Here is a 22,707-nt window from a genome sequence, read left to right on the forward strand (position 1 = left end):
GTTCCCTCTGCTTCTCTCACTCTTCCACCAAGAATAGGAATTTTCTAACATGGCTCCTTTAAAAAATTTCAGCTCTGTGATAATGCCTCCTCAAAGAGGTCTTCCGAGACTTCCCTTTCAGAAGAACCGCCCCGTCACTCTCTGTCTCGTCACCCTGTTTCTGTGAACCCACAGCAGTGATCAGGATCGAAAATTATTGTGTTCTTTTGGTGCTGACTTGTTCATGGATGGCTTCCTTGCAGATGCCTTGAGAGTAGGGACACTGTGCTATTCGCCAACGTGTTCTTAGGAGCTAGAATTGTTCCTTGTGCCCAGTATATATTTGATAATTATTTGTTGAAAAAGAAATGAATTGGTCTTGAAAACCCTTGCTGGCCTGCACCCCCCCCTCCTCTTCCTTCTCACCTGTGCCTCGGGTAGAGTGGCGCCTCTGGTTTGTTGCCAGGGCAGCTCCCTCTCCTGGAATGCCCGGCTCACATGCACCCGCCTTTCCATCTCCCTTACAGCCTGGCCGCTCCTCCTTCCCCATGGTGGCTTTTCTCTCTGGCCTTTGCTAGACCATGTTTTTTCTTTACGCTCCATGAGCATGAAGTGAAGTGGCTTTGAGTGGCTGCCACATAGCTGCAATTTTTCAGTTTTTATGTTTCTGTATATTTTTTCAGTCTTCCCAAATGTCCCCCACAGCTTAATCACAGCACATGCAATGTGGACTTAATAAAAACTTGTTGAACAAATGATTCAATGAGCAGATGAATGAGTGAGTGCCTAAGATACAGCCCCACTCTGTCCCCGAGGACATGAGACCCCAGCTCTCTTTTCTCTTGTGACTTGGAGCAGTCACCTGTTCAAAATAATCCAATGTGTGTAGTTCTCATCCCAAGCAATTGGTGTATGAGCTTTGACTCCCCCCTTTCTTTCCTAGAAGTCTTATCAAAATGGAAATAAGTGAGAATAGGAGTATTATTAGGATAACATTTGATTCTACCATCATTTATATATAAAAGTCCAATTAGCCTCTCTTTTTTTCACTCACTCACTTGAGGTACATCTCATAGTTGAGGATGACACATGAGTAAGTCAAGATAACAGGAGCATCTAAAAAGCCATGTGTGTAGCTCCCTATTGCTGGGTCTCCCATGTTGGGCAGAGGGTCCTCCCTGGCCTTAGCTGTTGGGGAGGTACCAAGCACTGGCTCTGGGGCCTGGGGTGCTCACCGCTCCTTGGGCAGACGGAAGCGAGGCTGCCGGTGGCAGCGTTTGCAGAGGTTGAAGAGCCGGCTGACGATCCGATGCATCTTCTTGAACAGCATTTTCAAGCTGGCTCCCAGCTGCTGGTAGCGGTGCTGGAGGCCAGCGTCCATGGCCCAGAACTGGGAGATGGTTGTGGAGTTCAGGAACCTGTCGTCAGGCAGCCTTTTCAGCAGGGTTTGGAATTCCTCTGTGGGCAAGGACACAGGCAGGGCTGAGGGGGTCCATGCACACCCCCAGAGGGGCAGGTGGTTGCTCCCCAGCCCTTCAGAGTCACTGGCTTCGCAGCCATTCTTCTCCCAGACCCTTTATTTATGTATTTTTCAATAGCTTTATAGAGAAGTAATTAATATACCATAAAATATGGCTTCAGGATTCTTTCCCATCCTTCCTGTCCTTAATATGCTTCTCAATTTCAAGACAGATCTCTGATATCCCCAAGGGGCCAATGGCCTTGGACATATCCTTTTCCCCTTTCTACTTCCTTGTAAGTCATTCACAATGCAGTCTGAGGTCAATCTTTAAAGACACCACAGCACCCTTATGGAAAATGCGGCACTCTTAAGGGTGAACAGCCCTTTCAAGCTGGCTCCCCACTGCTGGTAGCAGTGCTGGAGGTTGGTGTCGATGGCCCAGAACTGACTAACCAATGGGAACACAGAGAGGATAGAGCACCAGCTGAGAAATCTTCCTAAAAGCCTTTCAGTCTCTGAGACCAGCCACCCTCTCCCTATCCTTTTATTTTTTTATTTTTTATTTTATTTTTTTTACTCTGGGATATACTTCCTTTTTTTGAGCTTCCACTCTTGCTCAGATACCCATTCTTTCCTGTAGCTAATCCAGAAGCAATGTGCTTTCTGGTTCTCAGCTCCTACTGCCAGTCTGAGATGTTCTCCGGGCTTCCTGGTCACATCATGCTTTCTGAATTCATGCTCAGAGATTTGTCCACATCTGCTTTAATGGGACCTGCAGCCACCAGTCTCCTGATGGAGATCCAGAGAGTCCTTGTTTACTCAGCAGCAGCAACTCATGGTGGTGAAAGCCCGAAGTCATTTCCCGCACACTTAAAAGTTATGGAACAGCTATCCCCAGTAGCCCATAGCAGCTGGGGTTGGAAGACTAGGGTGGGATGTTCTTAGCTGCTAAATGCCTTGCCTAGAACTTGGAATGACAGGTGCCTCAGCTCATTCTGACTTCTCAAGCATCTGGTTCTGCATCCCCTGCAGAGAAGTGGAGAATCACTCCTGTAGTGCAACTTACAACTATCATGTGCATCATTCTGTTTAATAAAACATTTAACCTACAAAGGGGTATGGAGAATAGCAGGATAAGTTCCCATGTGCCAACTACCTAGCATTTGGCCCTTTGCCATATTGGTTTCAGATTTTTTTTAAAGGAAGTAAGACAAATAAATATGCTCGAATACCCCAGACTTCCCCACTTCTCCATCGAGATGTGGGCATTCTCTTGGATGTTTTCTTTATCGTTATCACATATTTTTATGTGTTCTACAAGTGTATTTATCTGTAAAAATATTAAGTATTCACTAGCATGTTCTTCAACTCCATATAAATAATATTAAATGTGTATTATATTTAATAGATTATTATATTATAGCATTATATATAGATATTATATATAAATATGTATATATCTCTTCCTCTTGCTGGTTTATCTAACATTATGCTTTTGAAATATATCCATATAACTAGCATTCATTAGTATTGAAATGTATGAATAGAATTGTGCAGAGTTCTTTTCACATTAATTTTATCTCAATTATCCCTTGTAAGCCTTCTATCCAACTGTCATTATCACTTTCTGTCTAACAGATGAGGAAACCGAGGCATTGAGAAGCCGTGTGGCCAATATAAGGTCATAAAGCTGGACAGCAACAGAGTGCATTAGTCTGTTTGGGCTGCTACAACAAAATACCACAGACTAGGTGATTTATAAACCATTGAAACTTATTTCTCACAGTTCTAGATGCTGGAAGTCCGAGATTGGGGTTGCAGTATGGCCAGGTTCTAGTGAAACCCTCTTTAGGGCTGCAGATGGCTGACTTCTCACTGTGTCCTCACATGGTGGAAAAAGTTAGAAATCTCTCTGGGTCTCCTTTATAAGGGCACTAATCCCATTCATGACCTAATCATTCCCCAAAGTCCCACCTCCTAATACCATCACTGAGTGCATTAGATTTTCAACATGAATTTTGGGGTACACAGACTGTAACACAGAGCAAGGATGCAAAACCAAGTCCTTCAGAATCTAGGTCTCAAGGTTACATTGGTATTAGTTATACCTAGCATGTCTGGGTCTCCTAGAACTTTTCTATTCACTTTACTCATTCAGCAACCATTTATTGTGCACCTTATGCGCAGGCACTGTTCTAGGCACCATGGAACCTATAGCATACAAAACAGAGCCTATGCCTCCCTTATATTTCATTAGCTTACTAAGTCCTTCAAACACATCTCTTTGGTACGTAGTATGCCCATTTGCATATAGAAGAGACAGAAATGACTTGAGACTCAGAGTGGTGATAGAATCTGCTTGAGGTGGCTGAGCCAGGATCCAAGTTGAGTTCCCATGATCTTGCCCCACACCTTACATCCCCCTCCCATTAACAGGAAGGACACCTGGGACTGGTGACTGCTCACCTGACTCCTCAAACTGCCGGTTGTGAGTGGCCCAGGAGTCCTGGATCTGCAGCAGGCTGTCCTCCATGGCCTGGATGTCCGCATCAGGACAGTTGCACTCAGGGAAGGTAGGGCTGCACTGGCACCAGCAGTCATTCTCCTTGCAAATGAGCTCGCCCTCAGAGCTGCATGTAATGTAGCTCAGCGCTGCAGCCACAAAGCGCTCACGCAGGTACTCAGGCAGTAGCACCTGCAGGCCTAGGGAAAGGACATGTCAGGAAATTGCCAGGCAGAACCAGGGGGGCTCAGTTTCCCTCACCCCAGGCTGCAGGAGGCCCAGCTAGGGTTCTGCTTCCTTGTGCATCCTGGGCCCAAGAACGGTCACCCCAGGGCCTGATCCTGCTGAGCTGGTTGGGAGAGAGGGTTGCTGCTGCCCCAGTGACAGATGGGGGAGGATCTGAAAATGCAAATGAGGATCATCAAAGCCCAAGGCTTAGTTGAACCCCTTATATCAGCCAAATTGAGAGCGTGCACATCATATGAACGGGCTTATTGGCTACCCATCAGCATTTCTAGGATGGAAACAGGAAGATGTTTCAGATAAAAGAAGAGCTTACGGCTCTCATGGGGGAGGAATCAAGCCTTGATGGGCTTTTTGCTTTGTCTCTGATAACCATCTTGTTTCTAGCTTCACTGAGATTAGCGGCAGGCATCCTAAGATGTTACTGAATGCTGATCCTTCTGGGCCTCCCACCCCAGTCCCAAGGATGGAAGAGGTTGCCCTGGTTAGGAGGCAGGGACAGGTATTCTGGGTATATAGTGGCCAGGCACTACCCCAAGTACTTTACATATACAATTGCAAGTAACAGTTGTGGTCATACTAAGCCTCTTAGAGGTGAGGAAATCCAAGCCCAGTGACCACGGTGACCAGCCCAAATCACAGTACTAGTAAAGTCTGCTTGGTGTCAGACGCTGCCCTTGTCCCACCAGGACTGGCTGCCCCATCTCAATGTAATTTAACTCCTGAGGAGATTCAAAAATAGGATGGTGGTAAATACCCAAGATCAGTCAGGCCTGGATACATGCAAATGGCTCTCAGCTCTCTTCTAATTAGCATCCTCTGATCTTGGCTGTAATCCACTGACACTTCAGTTTCCCCACCCATCTGTGGTGGGTATTCATTTACCAGTTGTAGCAGAAGATACCCCTAGTTGGTTTCAAGCCACACTGAGTGGCTGTTGGAAGCATATCAAGGGATGAGTGAGGGACAGGCATGCCTTGGGACACAGCCTGAGCTTGTTCAAGGTCAGACCTGCCGGAGGCTCCCCTGCTAGGGACACTGTGAGATCCTGTGTCAGGAGCGTGAGGGACATGGGGACTTATGTATATGATGCACCCCTTTTCTCAAATGTCTGCCAGCTCTTTATTTTCACACCCCTGACCTTGTCCTTGGCAGGCAATCAGAGAGCCCAAAGTATATATCCCAGTCTCAGCAATTCAAAATATGTTAGAATTGCAGCTGCAGTGGATGTTTGGTGTTTTTGTCTAAGGCCTCCCTCCCATTCTGGACTGCTCCCGAATTTTCCTTCCTTGATGTTGTGCCTGTAGGGGCCTTAGAACTGCCCTCCCCACACTCCCTGTCCATAGGCGTGCTCTCAACACCCACCCCTCTGCAAGTCCATTCCTTTCACCTCTCCTATCACCTCCCTCTGCCTCACCATAACATTTCCCACTGCTATAAAATAAGTGCCCGGAGCAATGTCTGCATGAGTGATGGGCTATAAAATTAAATGGCATAAACTATTCCAAATGAACCACCAGACATTCTGAACTTCCCTCGTTGCTAATTTCCAGACACCAGCCCAGCCCACCCAGGGATGTAGGAGAAGAGGGATGCTAACTGCCTTAGGTGCCAGCTAAGGAGTCTTTTACTCCTCTTTATCATTTATTCCTTGATTCCTAAAGCATTTATGGGTTGCATCCAGCTTAGGTTGCCTGGAATTTGTAATCGTAGATCCTGGGTGAGGGCTATTGATTTTATAATACAGAGACAATAATATCTTAAGCAGAGTCCAATTCAGTTAGGCCTTAAGAAAAATGAACTTTTCCCACTAGCAAACAGCTCTGACTCAGTTTGCGTGCCTACGGGGCAGACAGCAGGAGTGATGCCGCCCATCTCCAGCCTCCTGACCTAGTGGAGTTCCCTTTCCTCTGGCGTTCCCGTTTTCCTGCTTGCTGCTCTGTCTTCAGTTGAGGATCCCATTCCTCTCACACTTTCCTCCTAGCTTTGATCTCCCATGGAAGATCACTGACTAATAACAGAAAGCAGGGCACTACTTTCAGGGTAACCAGTGGTCCCACGGTTTGTATAGTTCTTAATTGAGCTAGAGATGGTGGCCCCATAACCATTCTGCAAAGGCCAGCTGTTTCCAGTGTGTTCTCAGGACAAAGCAGAGGCTTCTTTGGACAAGAAAGGAGATTGCTGAATGAGGTCAAGGCATATAAAGATGGATGCGTTGTTGCTGTAGGACAGTGACAGCATTTTTGGATTCGGGGTGTTGAGTGGTATAAGCATTGGTCTTGGGTGTGGGGCAAATCATGTCAGAAGTTTTCTCAAATGAATGATGGAAAGTTGTTAACTACCAATCCCAGAACTCTCGGTCATTCTTGTCTTAAAAGGGGGTGAGCAAATGGGCAGGGCCGGCAGGACTTTTCCCTGCTCCCTCGGGATCCACACCTTTTACCAGGTGTGAGGAGTGTGAACACCATCCCTGTGCAGCTTACCGAGTAACTGCACTCTGTTCTCCGGACTTTGCACCAGGACTGAGCTGACTGAGTCCAGATTGTCGTAGTTGCTGCAGCCCAGAGGGCCGGTCCTGGTCTCCGTGACCTAGAGCAGGAAGGGCAGAGCGTGGGTTTACATAACAAGGGGAGACTCCCTTTGCCCTTCTCTCTCCAGTCATCCATCTCAGGCTCTGTGTCCTGTCCTGACTAGCCAAAGGAATGGCATGTGTTCCCCCACCCCCAGAGCATAACACCACTCTTCTTCTTTGTCCTAAGATAGTGACTATCTGTGGGGCATGGTTGGAAGCAACAGTTCTACACAGAGGCAGTCTGTCAGAGGGAGCCAGAAAGAATTTGTGTCGGGGAAGAGAAAATTCAATATAGGCAGAGGAAGCTGGATCTTTAAGCTGGACCCTCCCCTCCCTGGAGGGAGACAGGAGACCAGATGTGGATGCCGTCAGCCTGCTGGTGAGCCCAAATGCAGCCAATCACTGTGGTGCTGACAGGCTTCACGGATCCCTAAGATGAAAAGTACTAGAGAAATATGAGTTATGAGTATTATTATTAGTATTAAACATTTAAGTCCCACCTCGGCACTGAGAAGTCCTTAGAGAAAATCAGCCATGGGCTTACTGCATATTTTACTAAGTATATTAAATATACATAAAGTCTTATAGCCATGTAATATTCCAAAACATCAGAGCCATTTTAAAATATTATAAAGTTGGCCTATCAGTTTTTCCCTGATGTTTAAAGTATAAGATGAAAAATGAGGAGCTTTAAATGCACTGAAATAATTATGTAATAAGAACGATGGGGACCTGAGGCCCTTTCTTCTCAGAATCTCTGAAGGCTTTTCCCACAATCAATCAACCAATGAACTAGTATTTATTGAGCAGCCACCATTTCAATTCCATGCAGTTCATCAAATATTCATAGTGTGCCTTTCCCAAAGTTCTTCCACGAAGTCTGCCCTGATACCTCTCACCCCCTCTCCGAGCTCTGGGCACCTCTGCTCAGCAGCAGGCAGGCAGGCCACCCTATTCCATCCTTTGCTGTGAATATTTCATAATGTCTGGGTCCTCCACACACCAAAGGCTCCACAAAGTAAGTTCATATTGTCAGCAGCTGTTAACACAGTGCCTGGCACATAGCAGGTACTCAGTAAATTAGAGAATTTATGAGTGATAGGTTTCAGGCTTTAAGGGGAAGAGAGGGTGAGCACAAAGATATACACATTATATACTGTATTGTCCAGGAGATTACAATCAACTACCCTCCTCCAAGTCCTCATCTATACCTGTAGTGGGGGTTAGGTATATATACAACTGACTGCTACACATTCAAGTCTAGCAGAAGCAGTATGTCATGGCTACTGAGGGAAGTATAGTTTTAAACAAAGAGAAAACAAGGGAAGAAGTAGCAGAGAAGAAACCAACCGAGTTGGTCCTTAAAGATAAGTAGAAAGTGGACAGGAAGAGAAGTGAGGGAAAGGTACTCTGAGAAAAAGAAGGGGCAACATGATGTAATACATATGGGTTCAAAGTGTATATTTCTAGCTCTCTTCTGGTTACCGTGTGAATACCAAAGTATAAGCAACATGCTTAAAGGGAATTTAGCATACTTAGGCTTAATACATATATATATATCAGAGTAATCAAGTGAAAGCTGGTATGATAATGACTTGAAATACAGTGGGATGAGAGACAGGAGAGATATTTGTAACTTAAAGTAGTCAAGGAAGGCTTTATGAAGAAGGTGAGCCAGAGCCAGACATTGGTCTTGAAGGATGAGTAGGGGTGGGATGGAATGGGGAGGGAACTGAGAGAAAAGGAGGTACCTCAGTCCCAGAGTCTGCAGAGTTGGTCCAAAGACCAAGGGGCAAGGATATACACAGTACATGAATGGGACACAAGACCAGACAAGGTAGGAACAACAGTTTTCCAAGTTCATCTTCCAATATCATTCTTTTTCACCTTCACAGTAACTCTCTGAGATAAATCTCAGTACTGTCACTCTCCAAAGGAGGACCCCAAGGTTCCACACTGTTGAGTAGCCCAAACAGGATTTTAACCCTTGAGTCTCCAGACTCCAGTTTGGTGCCCTTGTGTCTCCTGTGAGGGCATGTCAACAGACTGCAGAAAATAGAGTTAAACCCCTTTAGATGGCATCAATGTTAAAAACAATTACTTTAAACAGCATCTTTTAGTGATTTGCCTTCTTCTCCGAATGTGAACCTGAGGCAAAACAAACTGTATAGCCTTGAGATTGGAGGACCCTTATATTATAAATTAGGAAGCCCAGGCCAGTGAGCTTAAATGACTTATTCAAGGTAACACAGCTAGTCACCTGCTGGGCTAGGATTCATCCAACTTAATTATTCATTTACTTATTTTTTTCATTTAACAAATATTCAAGGAGCGATCAGAACTCACAGAGTATAAGCCCCAATCACTGCCACAAGAACGCATAGACAAGTGGAAACATGTTTCCATAATCCCCAAGTTCTGGCTGTTATACATGGGCCTGTGTCCCTCAATAGGTGGGCACTAAGGGCTGCATTGGGTGAGTGAGTGAGTGAGTGAGTGAGTGAGTGGTGAGTTGCCAGACTGAACTGGAAGGCTGAACATTGCCTTATATCAAGTGAAATTTTCTTTATCCATATGGTATGAAAATCCCTGTAAGAAGAGCCATGGCTAAGGACTAGCTCACCTGTTCTGGAGAAGCCTGCCCCCAATGGAATGGCTTGGGTTGAAGGGCTGGGTAAGATGGTGGGTGTGGTATTTGGAAGACCTACCCCTCCCCAACTCCAGGCAAGCTGGCATCACACTGTCACATAGTTCTGCACTGGATTTTCTATCCACCCACCGCTAAGCTGGTCCATTCACCAGCATCAGGTCTAGGCAGAGAGGGAGCTACACACTTTATGTAGGAACAGGATGACTCCCAAGGAGGAAAACCTAGAACAGCCACCTTCCTGTCCTTAGTCCCACCAGTAAGCCTTCCTCCCTACCACCCATCCATCTGCCTTCCCACCATCCTGTTAGCATTCTGGGCTGCCTCGGATTGTCTTTCTGACCTTCTCTTTGCTATTAACAAAGGTAATTTCCACAGAGGACAATCAGCTAGGTAATTCACTGAGCGAGTGTGAGTAGCTTCACTTTATTAATTGTGGCACAAGGATAGGAATGAGGAAGTGACAATGACCATGATCCCCAAGCTCATTTCTTGTTAGAGGGAATGATCAGGCCTGCTCTCCAAGAGGGAGGAAGGTTCACTATGATTTTACTAGATCCCAAAGTCACTGCTCTTCCCACTGCTATTCTGCTCTGAGTCACCTCTGTCCTCCCTAGACAAGTAAGGAGGAGGAGAAAGGGCACTGGAGAGGGTGCTCTTGCAGACAGTGCCTAAGCATGGACTTAATAAGCAGGATGGCCTAAGGCCCCCTCCCCCCAGTGATGGAGTCCCAGAGTCTGCAGAGTTGGTCCAGAGAGCCCTGTGCCTCTCTCTGTAGAAGAGGCAGGCAGCTCGGGCAGATTATAAAGAGGGCCCACAGAGGTAATGGAAAATGCAGTTCACTCAGGCGCACACGTTCAGAGTGTCTCAGATAAGCTTTCAGAAAGGGGAAATAATTGTGTGCTAATTGGTCTGTTGACAGAGACCAGCCTGCCATCAGAACGCCCTGATGGATCTCAGGTTCATTAGCACATCCAGTTTTTTATATATACCATTCTAGCCGCCTACTCTCCTCCCCTTGCCCTTCACTTCCGGCTGCTCTTGTCCTACCAGATAGGACACCTGCCGAGCTGAGAGTGAGTAAAATGGGCTTCTAATTGTGAGCAGTGGGGCTGCTTGGGAGAGCAGGGCCAACGCCAAGTGTGCCAAAAAGATCTGCAAACTGAATCGAAGGCTGCTGCTGTGAGCAATTTGTACAAAGCCCTCCTGGGATGCTTTGTGAGAACCACTTCCTTTTGCCATCTCGGGATCCACCTGAACTTTGTGTGGGCTCCGGAGCATCTTGAGCCACCCCGCACCAAGTCCTTCCTCAGCCTTTGATTAAATAGAGGGTGAGTTGCAACTGAAGAACATGCCCCCTCCCCTCCTTCATGCCTCTGATCCGATCCTGACACTTATGGGCAGGATGGATATGTAGTCAGCCCTTTATAGTTTACAAAGTGTTTTCATGTGAACTATATCATTTGGTGTCACTCCAGCCGAGAGTCAAGGATTATATTCACAATATTTGTGGCAGGAAGGACAGGGTATGCCAAAGTAGGGTTCTGGAAGCCTCCTGAGGTGCATTAGCCCTTTGGTTACTACCAGGGGGGAATCTGGAGGGTCCAGGGAAGGGTGAGATGGTTAGGGTGGCACACAGGGCGGTGTGGTGAAGACCGTTTATCAGCCAGGATGGAAGTGTTTTAATATTTTAGTAACTATGTAGCCATCGCAACTGAATATAAGCCTGGGTCTAGGTAAGTCAAATCGTTGGTAAACGATTGAGCTCCATATCAAGGAGCTCAGTGACTCCTCAAGGTCATAAAGATAGGAAGCATCTAGGCTGAAACCCAATCCCAAATCTCACTTGAGTAAGTTTGTTTCTCACTAAACCATGCAGCCCACTGTCACCTATTGAGCATTTGATTGGCCTTACTGTGCCAGATACTGTGAAGGGACCCAGAACTGTGTGCACTCCGCAGTCCCACTACTCTAAGCCATCTTGTCGTGATGGGTGTGGGAGACGAGATGGGCATGTAAACAGCTGTAGCATAATGTGCCACGCCCAATAGTAGAGGTGTGTGCTGATCCGGGTCCACCTTGCTCTCAGAGGAACATGCTGGATAATCAAAAGGGACCACCATCCTTGGAAGCCTGTTTTTGGAACATCTCTACTTGGATGTCTAATAGAAATGTCAAGTTCGATATGTTGAAAACCAAACTCTTGATTCACTCCTTTCAGATCTGCACCTCCCCCAGGGTGATCCTTTCTTAGCAAATGGAATCGCTGTTCATCCAGTTGCTCAGGCCAAAAATCTTGCTGTTAATCTGGATTCCTTTCTTCCAATTCATGAGTAGTCCTGTAGGCTCTGTCTTCAAAATACATTCTAAATCTGCCAACTTCTCACTGCTTACTTATAGCCAGCTGTGTCCGAGCAAGCTACCATGATTTCTCACCTCGACCACTGCAACAGTCGCTAATAAGTAATGCTCATGATCTTGTGCCTACAATCACTTATGCCATTTCCCACTTCACCCCCTCTTTGACTCCACCTCATATGGTGTTCCACCGAGAACACTCCCACTTTAGGGCAATTGCATTTGCTCTTCCCTCCATCTAGAATGCTCTCTCTCAAGATGCCCATGTGGCTTACTCCATCACCTCATTCAAATGTCTGCTTAAATAACATTCATCTAGACCAGTGCTTCTCAACCTTCTGGCCCTTTAAATACAGTTCCTCATGTTGTGACCCAACCATAAAATTATTTTTGTTGCTATTTCATAACTGTAATGTTGCTACTGTTATGAATCGTAATGTAAATATCTGATATGCAGGATGGTCTTAGGCGACCCCTGTGAAAGGGTCATTCGACCACCAAAGGGGTCGCGACCCACAGGTTGAGAACAGCTGCTCTAGACAGATAATCCCTAAAGCACTAGGTCTCCATTACCCTCTTTTCCCTGGTTTCATTTCTTCATATCAATAATCCCACTTGACATGGCATATTTATTTAATTATGTCTCCACTACTAGAATTTATGCTTCATGAGATCATGGACTTAATATGTTTTGTTCACTCTTGGATTCTCAGTATCCAGAAGAGTGACTGACACATAGGAGGTGTTCAAAATATTTATTGAATGATAAATAAATAAAACAGGACTTCCTTATGAATTTTGGGTAGGATAAAGGCAGGATATAAGATGAGACTGACCCTTATTTGCCACCCTAATTTTATATTTTGAATTCTAAAAATCCAGTATTCTCAAGTATTCTCACTAGTCTTCTCTTCTCTAAAACAATATGAACTTTCCTCAAACTCTGCTAGATGTAAGTAGAGATAGTGGGATGGAGGTTATAGTTACTAAAGTTACAATAATATTGATCTTTTCCAAACATGTATGGTCATATTGCTCCTCTGCTCCAAACTCTCTGGTTGTCTTCCATTGTACTTTGAAGTTCTCTATCATGGCCATGTAATCTGGCTCCAACCTACTTCTGAACCTCATCTTGTACCAGCACCTTTCTTGTTCATCTCACTGTAGTCACAGTACTCTTCTCTGTGTTCCACCAAAGCACCGAGCTGATTCCTGCCTCAGGGCCTCAGCACTTACTGTTCCCTCTGCCTGAACACTCTTCCCTCAGATCTACATACAGCTGGTTTCTTTTCATTCAGATCTCCATATAGAGACCAAAGGTGTCCTCCCCTGACCAATCTGGTGAATATTATCTGCTCCCTTCTCTCACCCCAGAAAAATCTGTACCTTATGACTCTTCTAATTTCATAATTATCTGAAATTACTTTGCTGATATTTAATTATTTATAATCTCTATCCCCTACTACAATGTAACCTTGGGGGAGCAGGGACCTTGTCTCCCTTTGTCTATATATAGTCCCTCGGCTGGAGTCAGCTTCAGAGCAGATCTACATGACTGTTTGCTGCAGAATGAAGACCTGGACCATGTTTAGGCTTGACTCTGCTTCTATAAGAAAACTTCCTTCCCCCTCAATCGGTCAGGCCTGGCCGACTTGGAGTTGGTTAAGACTCTCGCCTCCCCAGTGCCTCTCAGACCTTTACCTTGATGGCCCCTGTGGCTATCTGGATATGGTGCAGCCGCCTCAGGGTACTCTCTCTGTCGATGAAGTAGGAGGCTGCCAGCTGATGCAGGGTCTCCAGGGACACGGCGGAGCTGTTCCCACTGCCCCCAACTGTAGGGGCACTTCCTGCTGCTTCTGTCTTTCGGCTCAGTTTCCGCTTGTCCACAAAAATGGTCAGGGACTCTTCTCCTATAGCAAACAACATGGGTTCATTGATGAGGCCTTCTGCTCCCTCCTCCCCTACCATTAAGAATGAAATGTTTGGCCAGAATAGACATAGCTAAGAAGGAGCCCAGTACTTCTGTGGACGGCCTCTTCCCCGTCCCTTATCATATTTAGAAAAATCTCAGCAGACTGTGTCATAGGACAGCAGGCATCACACCTGAGAGGTCCTCCTTCCTTTCCTTAGTTCCGTATGTCTCCCCAGAGCTCCCCCTTGTCATCCAGCTTATCCATTTAACATCCTCTTTTGATCTCTATCTCAGGCATCCACCTCCTTGGAGGACAGAAAATTCTTCCTCTTAAGTTGTTTATGAGAAGTTGCCATGGATATGTATGCTCCCTCCTAAAGGACAGAAGCCTAGAAGTTTAAAGGGCCCTTTCCACTCAAACACTCAACACCTACCACATGCGGCAGCTGGCCTGACCCCTCAGAGAGCTCTTTTTTTGTCCGTCAGACAGTGAGCTAAATGTTATAATAAATCCTGTTTTCTTCTGCCGGAACAGAGAGAACTCTGCCTCTAACCTCCATCCAGCTCAGAATTATTAGAATTGGTGTGTCTGGTTACTCGTCTATATAAAGAGGAAGCAGGGGGCAGGGATTCAATAGACATTTCCCTCTTTGCCCATGGGCCTGGCAACTGTAGCCACAGCAAATGTAGGGATGTGGAGAAGCTTCAGGGTTGATTGGCTCAGTCAAAAGGAAACTGAGAGCACCCACTGCTGGCAAGGTCTTGATGGGAGTCTGTGTGTCCCCCAAACTCTTTATCCCATCCTCCTCCTCAGGAAAATGCTGAGAAGGTAACAGCAATGTTCTGGAGTGAATTTGGATATTAAGAAGCTATACTGTTCTCAAAGGCACCAGAAAGGAGACAATTCTCAGGCAATAATAGGCCAGGAAAAACTAAAGATGCAGGAAGACTACTAGTATGGAAGCTATACTCAGTGGGCTTTAAAGCTATTTTCAACAACCTGGCAACAATTCACGCAGGATCACGGTGTTGCTTACCTCCAAGGGTGGCAGAAAGTAGGAAATGGGTGCCGTACTTTTTGATCAGGTTTTCGGTAACCTGTTGCAGGTTGGGTCTCCTTCCCAGGAGGCGGATGTTCCGGATAAACTCTGGGGCAAGAGGCAATGGCAAACTGAAGAAGTCCCTCCTTTCCAGAGCCAAGTTGTTCACTTTCCAACGGGCAAACTCCCTGGAGGAAAGGTCAAGGGATAAGGAAAAGCTCATTGTATTCTGGAAAAGAGGCACGCAGTCCGCAGTAGGTCATGTTCTTCCTCCCCTGGAACCTGCTCATCTGCTCTCAGCCCACAGCTCCAGATGGATGCACCCACTGCCTGAAGGAGGCCCTTTGGCCTCCCCTGGCCTCTCATTCCCCGGGCTGTGAGAAAGGCTTTCTCAGCTGACCTCCATCATAACTTACTTTCCAAACCTTTCTCACTGGAGCGTAGCTGACCACCTCGTTCATGTGAAGGTCGTCATGGTAGTAGTGTAGTAAGGGAAACAAGCAATGCAAATAGTGGTTTTCAGAGATAGGGTCTAGTCACAGTTGGCCCCATGTGGGTGGATAACATCACCTGTTATAGCCTCAGTTACCTCTTTGTAAAGTCAGATGTTGGTGTAGAACAACAGTTCTCAAACGTTTTGGTCTCAGGACCCCTTCACACTCTTCAAATTGATTGAATCCTCCATATTTATGTGGCTTACATCTATTGATAATTGCCATTTTCGAAATAAAAACTGAGAAAAATAATTATGTATTTTATATTACATATCACATAAATAACACATTTTTATGACAATAACTGTATGTTCTGAAACAAAACTAATTCAGCAGGAAAAGAGGCATCACTGCATTTTGCAGATCTCTTCACTGTCTAGCTGAGCAGGTGAGGACTGCATAGTCAAATTTGCTTCTGCACTCATCTGTTAGGATAGTTGTAGATATTGTTCTATGGGGCCATACTAAACTCAACAAACATGGTTTCTTAACGGTTAGTTCCAGTGTGCAATCTCAACCCATATCAATGAACTCCTCCTCTGTTACATTAAAATCCAATGTTACACATTGTTCTTTGAGTAGATCTTTCTATCCTTCTTATTTTGCATAGTCAAATTTGCTTCTGCACTCATCTGTTAGGATAGTTGTAGATATTGTTCTATGGGGCCATACTAAACTCAACAAACATGGTTTCTTAACGGTTAGTTCCAGTGTGCAATCTCAACCCATATCAATGAACTCCTCCTCTGTTACATTAAAATCCAATGTTACACATTGTTCTTTGAGTAGATCTTTCTATCCTTCTTATTTTGTAACATCATGCATTAGTCATCCGGAAAATATGGGAACACTGAGTTATTCAGATCTTCCACATTTTGACACTTTTCATTATATAATATCAAAACATTATATTCATTAATATTACCACCAATCTCATCAGAAAAGTCTTCAAATATTGGAAAGCTGTCAAGCTCATGGTGACAAATAGGAGTTCTCCAAAATTCTATTTTTTTGTTTGAAAGCTTAAATTTTATCATTGGTAATAAATACTGTCAGTTGTTTTTCTTAAAGAAGCAGGCTTCCTGCATTTTTTTTAAAAGAAAATGTCTGCCAAACACTGAAGTCTGAATAACCATATTTTGTCCGTTGGTTGTCAAGAAAAAATTAGTTCCATGAAAAAAGTGGCAAGTTCAGCTCACAACTGAATCACAAAAGTACTTTTTCCTGAGACAACCATCAACCATCATTCTTTAGTATCCTCAGACATGCTTTATGTGCACCTCCTATTTTATCATATAGAAGATTAAAAAGACATATACTCATGGTCAAAATCCAGTGAAATTAATAAGTTTTACTGCTTCAAGGACATTCTTACATAAAACGAGCATACATGTGCATGTGTGTATGGATAGATGCAAGTATATAATGATTAAGAATACACAACTACTGATGTGATTTGATAGAACTGCCTTTATTCAAACTAGATGCCAGATTGTTTTTGGATCTTTGGTGTAAATGTCAACATGGACATCCTGAAAGGAACTCAGAGGACCCACATTATGAAAAGCCCTATTCTAGAAGATGGTAAAGTTCCTTTCCAGTGCCATCTAGAATTTTAATCTTCATGCTTTGCCCCACACTGAATTGTTCATATTTGAAAGGGGACCAAGATTTCCAAGGGGGATCTTTGTCCTGGGATGAAATGTAAAGGATCATATCCATTAGTAAGAAAGGAGTTTTCCGTACCTCTGAAATTACACGAGTAAGGACCAGCTCCACTGCCTTAGGGAACAACAAAATGTAGCATCTTCTCAATCTTATCATCCATCCCAACTCTTCTCCTCATGACAGTGCTAAGCCTTGGTCATACCTTCCCCCATACCCATGAAGTACAAATAATAGGGGTGCAAAAGAATAAAATAATTCAAAATAAACAAATAAAAAACCATGCCCCATTTGAGGCTATGGAGTCCCCAAATCTAAATCTAGAGACAAAGACAGAGAGGAGGGGCACAGGCCAAACATTACCAGGGAAACAAAAGAAAAGGGATGACTAATAATTCACAGTTCCAACAAAGTCTTTTAAAATTCCTGCTGTGTGGCTCTACTTAAGCAAGGCAAGTCCATAATAATATATTATTATTTATGCCTTTTGTGCATAAAATGCTAAATTTTAATAATAAAGTACAGGGTACTTGTCAAAAGTGTTTTTTTTAATCCCAAATCCCACTACCATGTGAAGAACAGTTGCTTGATCTCATTTCTAAATGGCTGGATGGCCAATAAAAAGACATAGAGCAGCTTAATGTTTTAATGAAACAAAAATAAAACCCAATTACAAACTGCCTACAGGAAACTCACTTCAGCTTTAAGGCTATATATATTGAAAGAGAAAGAATGGAAAAAGATAGTCCATGCAAATGGACACACACACACACGCTAGGGAAACTATACTTACACCAGACAAAATAGATTTAAAACCAACGATTGTAACGAGACAAAGAAGGTCATTTTATAATGATAAATATATCAATTCATTGAGGAGATATAATTTTTATAAATATGTATGCACTCAACATAGGAGCCACTAAATATATATAGCAAATATTAACAGATCTAAAGGGAGAAATAGGCAGCAATATAACAATAGAAGGGGACAGCAATACCCCATCTTCAATAATGGACAGATCATTAAGACAGAAAATTAACAAAGAAACATTGTACTAGATGGACTTAACAGATACCTACAGAGCATTCCACCCAACAGCAGCAAAATATGCATTCTTCTCAAGTGCGCATGGAACATTCTCCAGGATAGATCATATGTTAGGCCATAAAACAAATCTTGATAAATTTAAGAAGATTGAAATCTCATCATGCATCTTTTATGACCATATGCTATGAAATTAGAAATAAATTACAATAAGAAAACTGGAAAATGTACAAATACATGGAGATTAAACAATATGCTCCTGAACAAACAATGGATCAGAGGAGAAATTATGTATATATATATGAATGATGAGACAAATGAAAATGAAAACACAAATATAAAAACTATGGGATGCAGCAAAAGTAGTCCTAAGAGGAAAGTTTCTAGCAATATATGCATATATTATGAAAAAATGAAGATCTTAAAAAAGCAACCTTACTTTAAAAAACTAGAAAAGAATAAACTAAGCCCAAAGTTAGTAGTAGGAAGGAAATAACAAAGATCAGAGTAGAAATGAAAGACATGGAGACTAAAAAGTCAGCAAAATAGATCAATAAAACTAAAAGCTAAGGTTTGTTTTTGTTTTGTTTGGGAAAAAAAATGAACAAGGCTGCTCAGCCCTGAGGAGACCAGCACAGGGAGTTAGTCCTGCTACCCCAGATTTTGCACAGCTGCCTCAGGGGCTGAGGGCATCAACCTATCTGTAACCCGTCTTCAGCACCTCCAGCGCCAGCATGCATAGGGTTGGGAAGGTCTATTATAATCCCCTTATGTGAGTGATGGCGAACCTTTTGAGCTCAGCCTGTCAGCATTTTAAAAAACCCTAACTTAACTCTGGTGCCGTGTCACATATAGAAATTTTTTGATATTTGCAACCATAGTAAAACACAGATTTATATTTTTGATATTTATTTTATATACTTAAATGCCATTTAACAAAGAAAAATCAACCAAAAGAATGAGTTCGCATATCACCTCTGACACGCGTGTCATAGGTTCGCCATCACTGCCTTATGTTATGAGAAAACCATGAAACAGAGAGGGAAGTGGTTTGTCTAAAGCAGCGGTTCTCAACCTGTGGGTCGTGACCCCTTTGGTGGTCGAACGACCCTTTCACAGGGGTCACCTAAGACCATCCTGCATTTCAGATATTTACATTACGATTCATAACAGTAGCAACATTACAGTTATGAAGTAGCAACGAAAATAATTTTATGGTTGGGTCACAACATGAGGAACTTATTTAAAGGGCCAGAAGATTGAGAACCACTGGAAAGCAATATAACCAGTTGGTACTAGAATCAGAACAAAAAGTTAGTGTCCAGACCCTTCCCCAGTGCTATTGACAACAACTGTGATGATCGTGACAATAGACAATGAGACCCAGAGAGTTAAGAAAGCAACTTGCACATCACCCAGTAAGTGGCAGAGCTAAGATTAAGTCCCAGGTCAATACCAGACTGCTGTTTCTACAACCCTATTTTCCCTTGTGTAATTAGGTTAAGTGTATTTTACTGCATTCTAATTCTTTTTAAATGTTTACTATCTTCTAACAAAAATATTTCATTGCCTGGAACATTTCATTCTTTTAATTATCTACACAAAACATGAGTTTACTGTGTTTCTACAACACAGTGCAACATATACACCGAAGCAAAACCTTTTTGGATTAAGGTGGTTTCAATACACACATTTGCAGGAGGAGAAATTAAACCCTAGAAAAAAATCAAGTCCATACACAGGGTACCACGGGAGAAATCAGAGAAAAGGCCTAATTCCAACTCCTATAAATGCTCAGGAAATTATAACACAGACTAACAAGGACTTAGAAAAATGAATGATACTATCTTAGGAAGCTTTTTATGAGCAAAAGAAAATAAGGGTTAACATTTAATGAATTCTTAGAATGTGCCAGGCATTCCAAGCATCTTATAAGTACCAACCAATATAATATTTAAAACAACACTGTAAGGGAGAAAATATAATTACCTTCATTTTATGGATGAGGACATTGAGGCACAAGTAAGTTAATTTCCCAGTAAGTACTAATACCTAGTGGGTGGAAGAGTGAGAATTTAAACCCAAGCTGTCTAACTCCATGATCCAATCTTTACCACCCTGCCATAGCACCTCTCCTGTGAAGCTCCAAGGGGCAATAGTTTTGTGAGTGGAAGAGTGTATGAGTGTGTGTGTGTGGGGGGGGGGGGTGAATTTCATTTAAAAAAGAATATATGCACTAGAATGAATTAGTCACAAGGCCTAGCAGCTGCAGGAAGATTCAGGCTTGAGGGTGCCCAGTGGTTTTCTCTTCCAATTCACTAAGTTTCTTCCTGCCCTTTGGAGCCCTTCCTGGAATTAAAATAATGGGGGAAATGTCTGTGAGTGGATTTTGAGTCAGAAAGTGGTAAAAAATACGATTACAGAACTTATTAACCTGGTTCTTTGCTGCATCTTGAAACCTCAGAGGCAATCCTGGAAAGCAGCTCGAGCTGTTCAAAGAATAAATGTTCTTTTCTGATTTTTCATTTAGTAGTTCTTTCCAGTAATAAAAGAATCCAGGTTTCCTTTTTCCCCTCAGGAAAAGGATATTTTCTACATATTAATTAATTAGCACACGCTACTTCAATGAAGCCTTCATCTTTGTTTCCATTAAGACACCAAATAAATCTCCATTTCACTTCAGCCATTTCTCTTAAAACCTTCTCCCACTGAGTTTGGTTTGCAGTAAACAGTCTGAGAAAGCAAACATTTCAAACACAGGAAAGCCCCCTTGGAAAGGGCCTTTAGAACAGCAGAGGCCAGTCCACCAGGGGCTCACCAGTGAAGCCAAAGGTGCCCAGAGCTCTCTAAGGTGGACTTGACCTGTCAAAAGTGTTCACACTGCCCTCCAAAAGGGGCTTCAGTAACCTGCTATATAATTACCAGAAGTTGGGTCCTTTCCCATTGTATTTTACATTAGCCCAGAATGAACAACACATATTTCTGACAAAGGCCTATTAACATACCCATAAAATGATTAGTAACAACCAAAACAATGTTTAGGAAAGGTGTAATCCAGTTTGGAGGGTAAACCTCAACGTGTTAAATAAAGCAGCTGTACATACTGACACTCAGAAGTTTGAGCTCTAACTTAAAATCTCCATACTCTGGCTATATTGTGAAGTGATTATAGTTATCTTGGTCCCAAAATGCTTAACACTAATGGTCCAGATTGTCAAAAAGCCATGCTTCTGGTTGTATATGAGGTTAGGGATTTTCCCAGAATCCAGCAAGAGGAAAGCTGAACAGGCGTGCCAAGCCTCAGGCAACAGGAGCTCCTGGGAGCTTGGGGCCTGGGCCTGGGCCAGCTCTGGGTTTGCAGCAAAAGGGTCTCCATGACAATACTAAATGGATCAAGGTGTTCCTAATTTGAAAGATGTAAGTGAAAAGGAATGCCTCCCAGCCACAGCTCCTGACTGTAATGGCAGCAACCATCCTGCAGCACTGTGTTCCTTCATGTTACCCAAGGTCAGCGAGAATGCTGCCAGTGAGGGTCCCCCACAGGGTCCCAGCTCCTGGCGATTAAAGACTCAGAAAGAGCACAGCCGGGGTCTTCCGTCCCAGGTGCTGTATGCAGCAGCTGCCTGCTGGGGCACCACTTTTCGGGCTTGGAAACTGAGAACATTGATCTGGCCCCCAGTGAAGAGTCATTACCTATGAAGCCTCCTCCCTGGGAAGCCTTAAGGGAGAGAGTATTTAAACAACAACAACAAAAAAATCCATGGTTTCAGAACAAAAACAAAGCTATACCTCAAGTGAGGCTGGCATGTAGTAGTAATGAATCCTGCAGCCTGCAGTGTGGGCAGTGGTGCTGAGATCCTAAGAGCCGAATTATTCTGTTACCAGTTTCTAATCGACGTCTCTTTCCCTCTCTGTGTGAGAGCCTGGCCAAGCCCATTTCCAAGGCCACCGACATGGGAAGGCACATTTCCTGTATCCTGAGTGTGCAGCTGCCCCTCTCCCCTGCTGTGCCCCCCTCTTCAGGCTGGATACCCGTATCGATGTGCCCCGAGTGCCAGGAGCCCATTTGTTCCTCCTGAGTTAGACTCCTGGCTGGTTCACTGTGGAGGGAATCAATGTTGCTTCCAGCAGAGCCAACCCATCACCACGTGCCAACTCAGGCAGCATTTCTCAGAATAGGATCTGATCCGAAGAGTCAGCAGAGGTCTTAAGGCAGCCGTGGAGCCCGGGATGCCCAGCTCCAAGCTCCACTTTGAAATCAATGGTAGAAAGAATGTGCTGTTGTGGTAGCGACTAATCCCCTTCCCTGACCTATTTTGGGTAACCTCTGTCTTGGGGGGCGTGCTCCTCCAAACTTCAGTATTCAAAGGGATTGCAGTGCTGAAAGGGACTGAGCTATGGACTCTCCAAGTGGTTATTTTGGTATGACCCATCCTGTAAGAAAAAATATGATTGGTTTTCCTTGAAAAATTAAGGAAGGCACATGATGGGTTATTGAATAAAATATTTAAGAACTTTGAAGCGAAAAGGATGGATTGGCCTTAAGCCAAGGCCTCAATTTTCTTGTCATTTTTCCTGTGACTTGACTTTGCCTATGTTAATTGTCAACCAGTGTCCATGGGAGATTTTCTCTTATACCAGACAGCTCCAGATAAATATCTTTGTTCTCAAAAACCCCCTTTCTTTTGGAGAGTTGCCTTTTCCCAAATAGCTTGAGACTTGCCAGTTTGATACAGTAGTCTCAGTAAACCCCGCTGATCATTGGGCCACTGAGGTCCAGACAC

At 43.8% G+C, this 22,707-nt stretch overlaps 1 protein-coding gene across 1 annotated transcript in view; it reads right to left on the reverse strand.

Moving 5' to 3' along the window:
* Positions 1-22,707, reverse strand: part of BRINP2 (BMP/retinoic acid inducible neural specific 2) — an 88,332-nt gene that overhangs the window by 5,333 nt on the left and 60,292 nt on the right. The window contains exons 3-7 of the mRNA XM_036344808.1: positions 14,714-14,904; positions 13,466-13,674; positions 6,671-6,776; positions 3,908-4,144; positions 1,215-1,437 (exon numbers count right to left, since the gene is read on the reverse strand). Coding sequence (XP_036200701.1) covers positions 1,215-1,437; positions 3,908-4,144; positions 6,671-6,776; positions 13,466-13,674; positions 14,714-14,904 — 966 coding nt within the window. The remainder of the gene's footprint in view (positions 1-1,214; positions 1,438-3,907; positions 4,145-6,670; positions 6,777-13,465; positions 13,675-14,713; positions 14,905-22,707) is intronic.

This window comes from Myotis myotis, unplaced genomic scaffold (genome assembly GCF_014108235.1).
Source record: "Myotis myotis isolate mMyoMyo1 unplaced genomic scaffold, mMyoMyo1.p scaffold_m19_p_18, whole genome shotgun sequence".
Taxonomy (NCBI): domain Eukaryota; kingdom Metazoa; phylum Chordata; class Mammalia; order Chiroptera; family Vespertilionidae; genus Myotis; species Myotis myotis.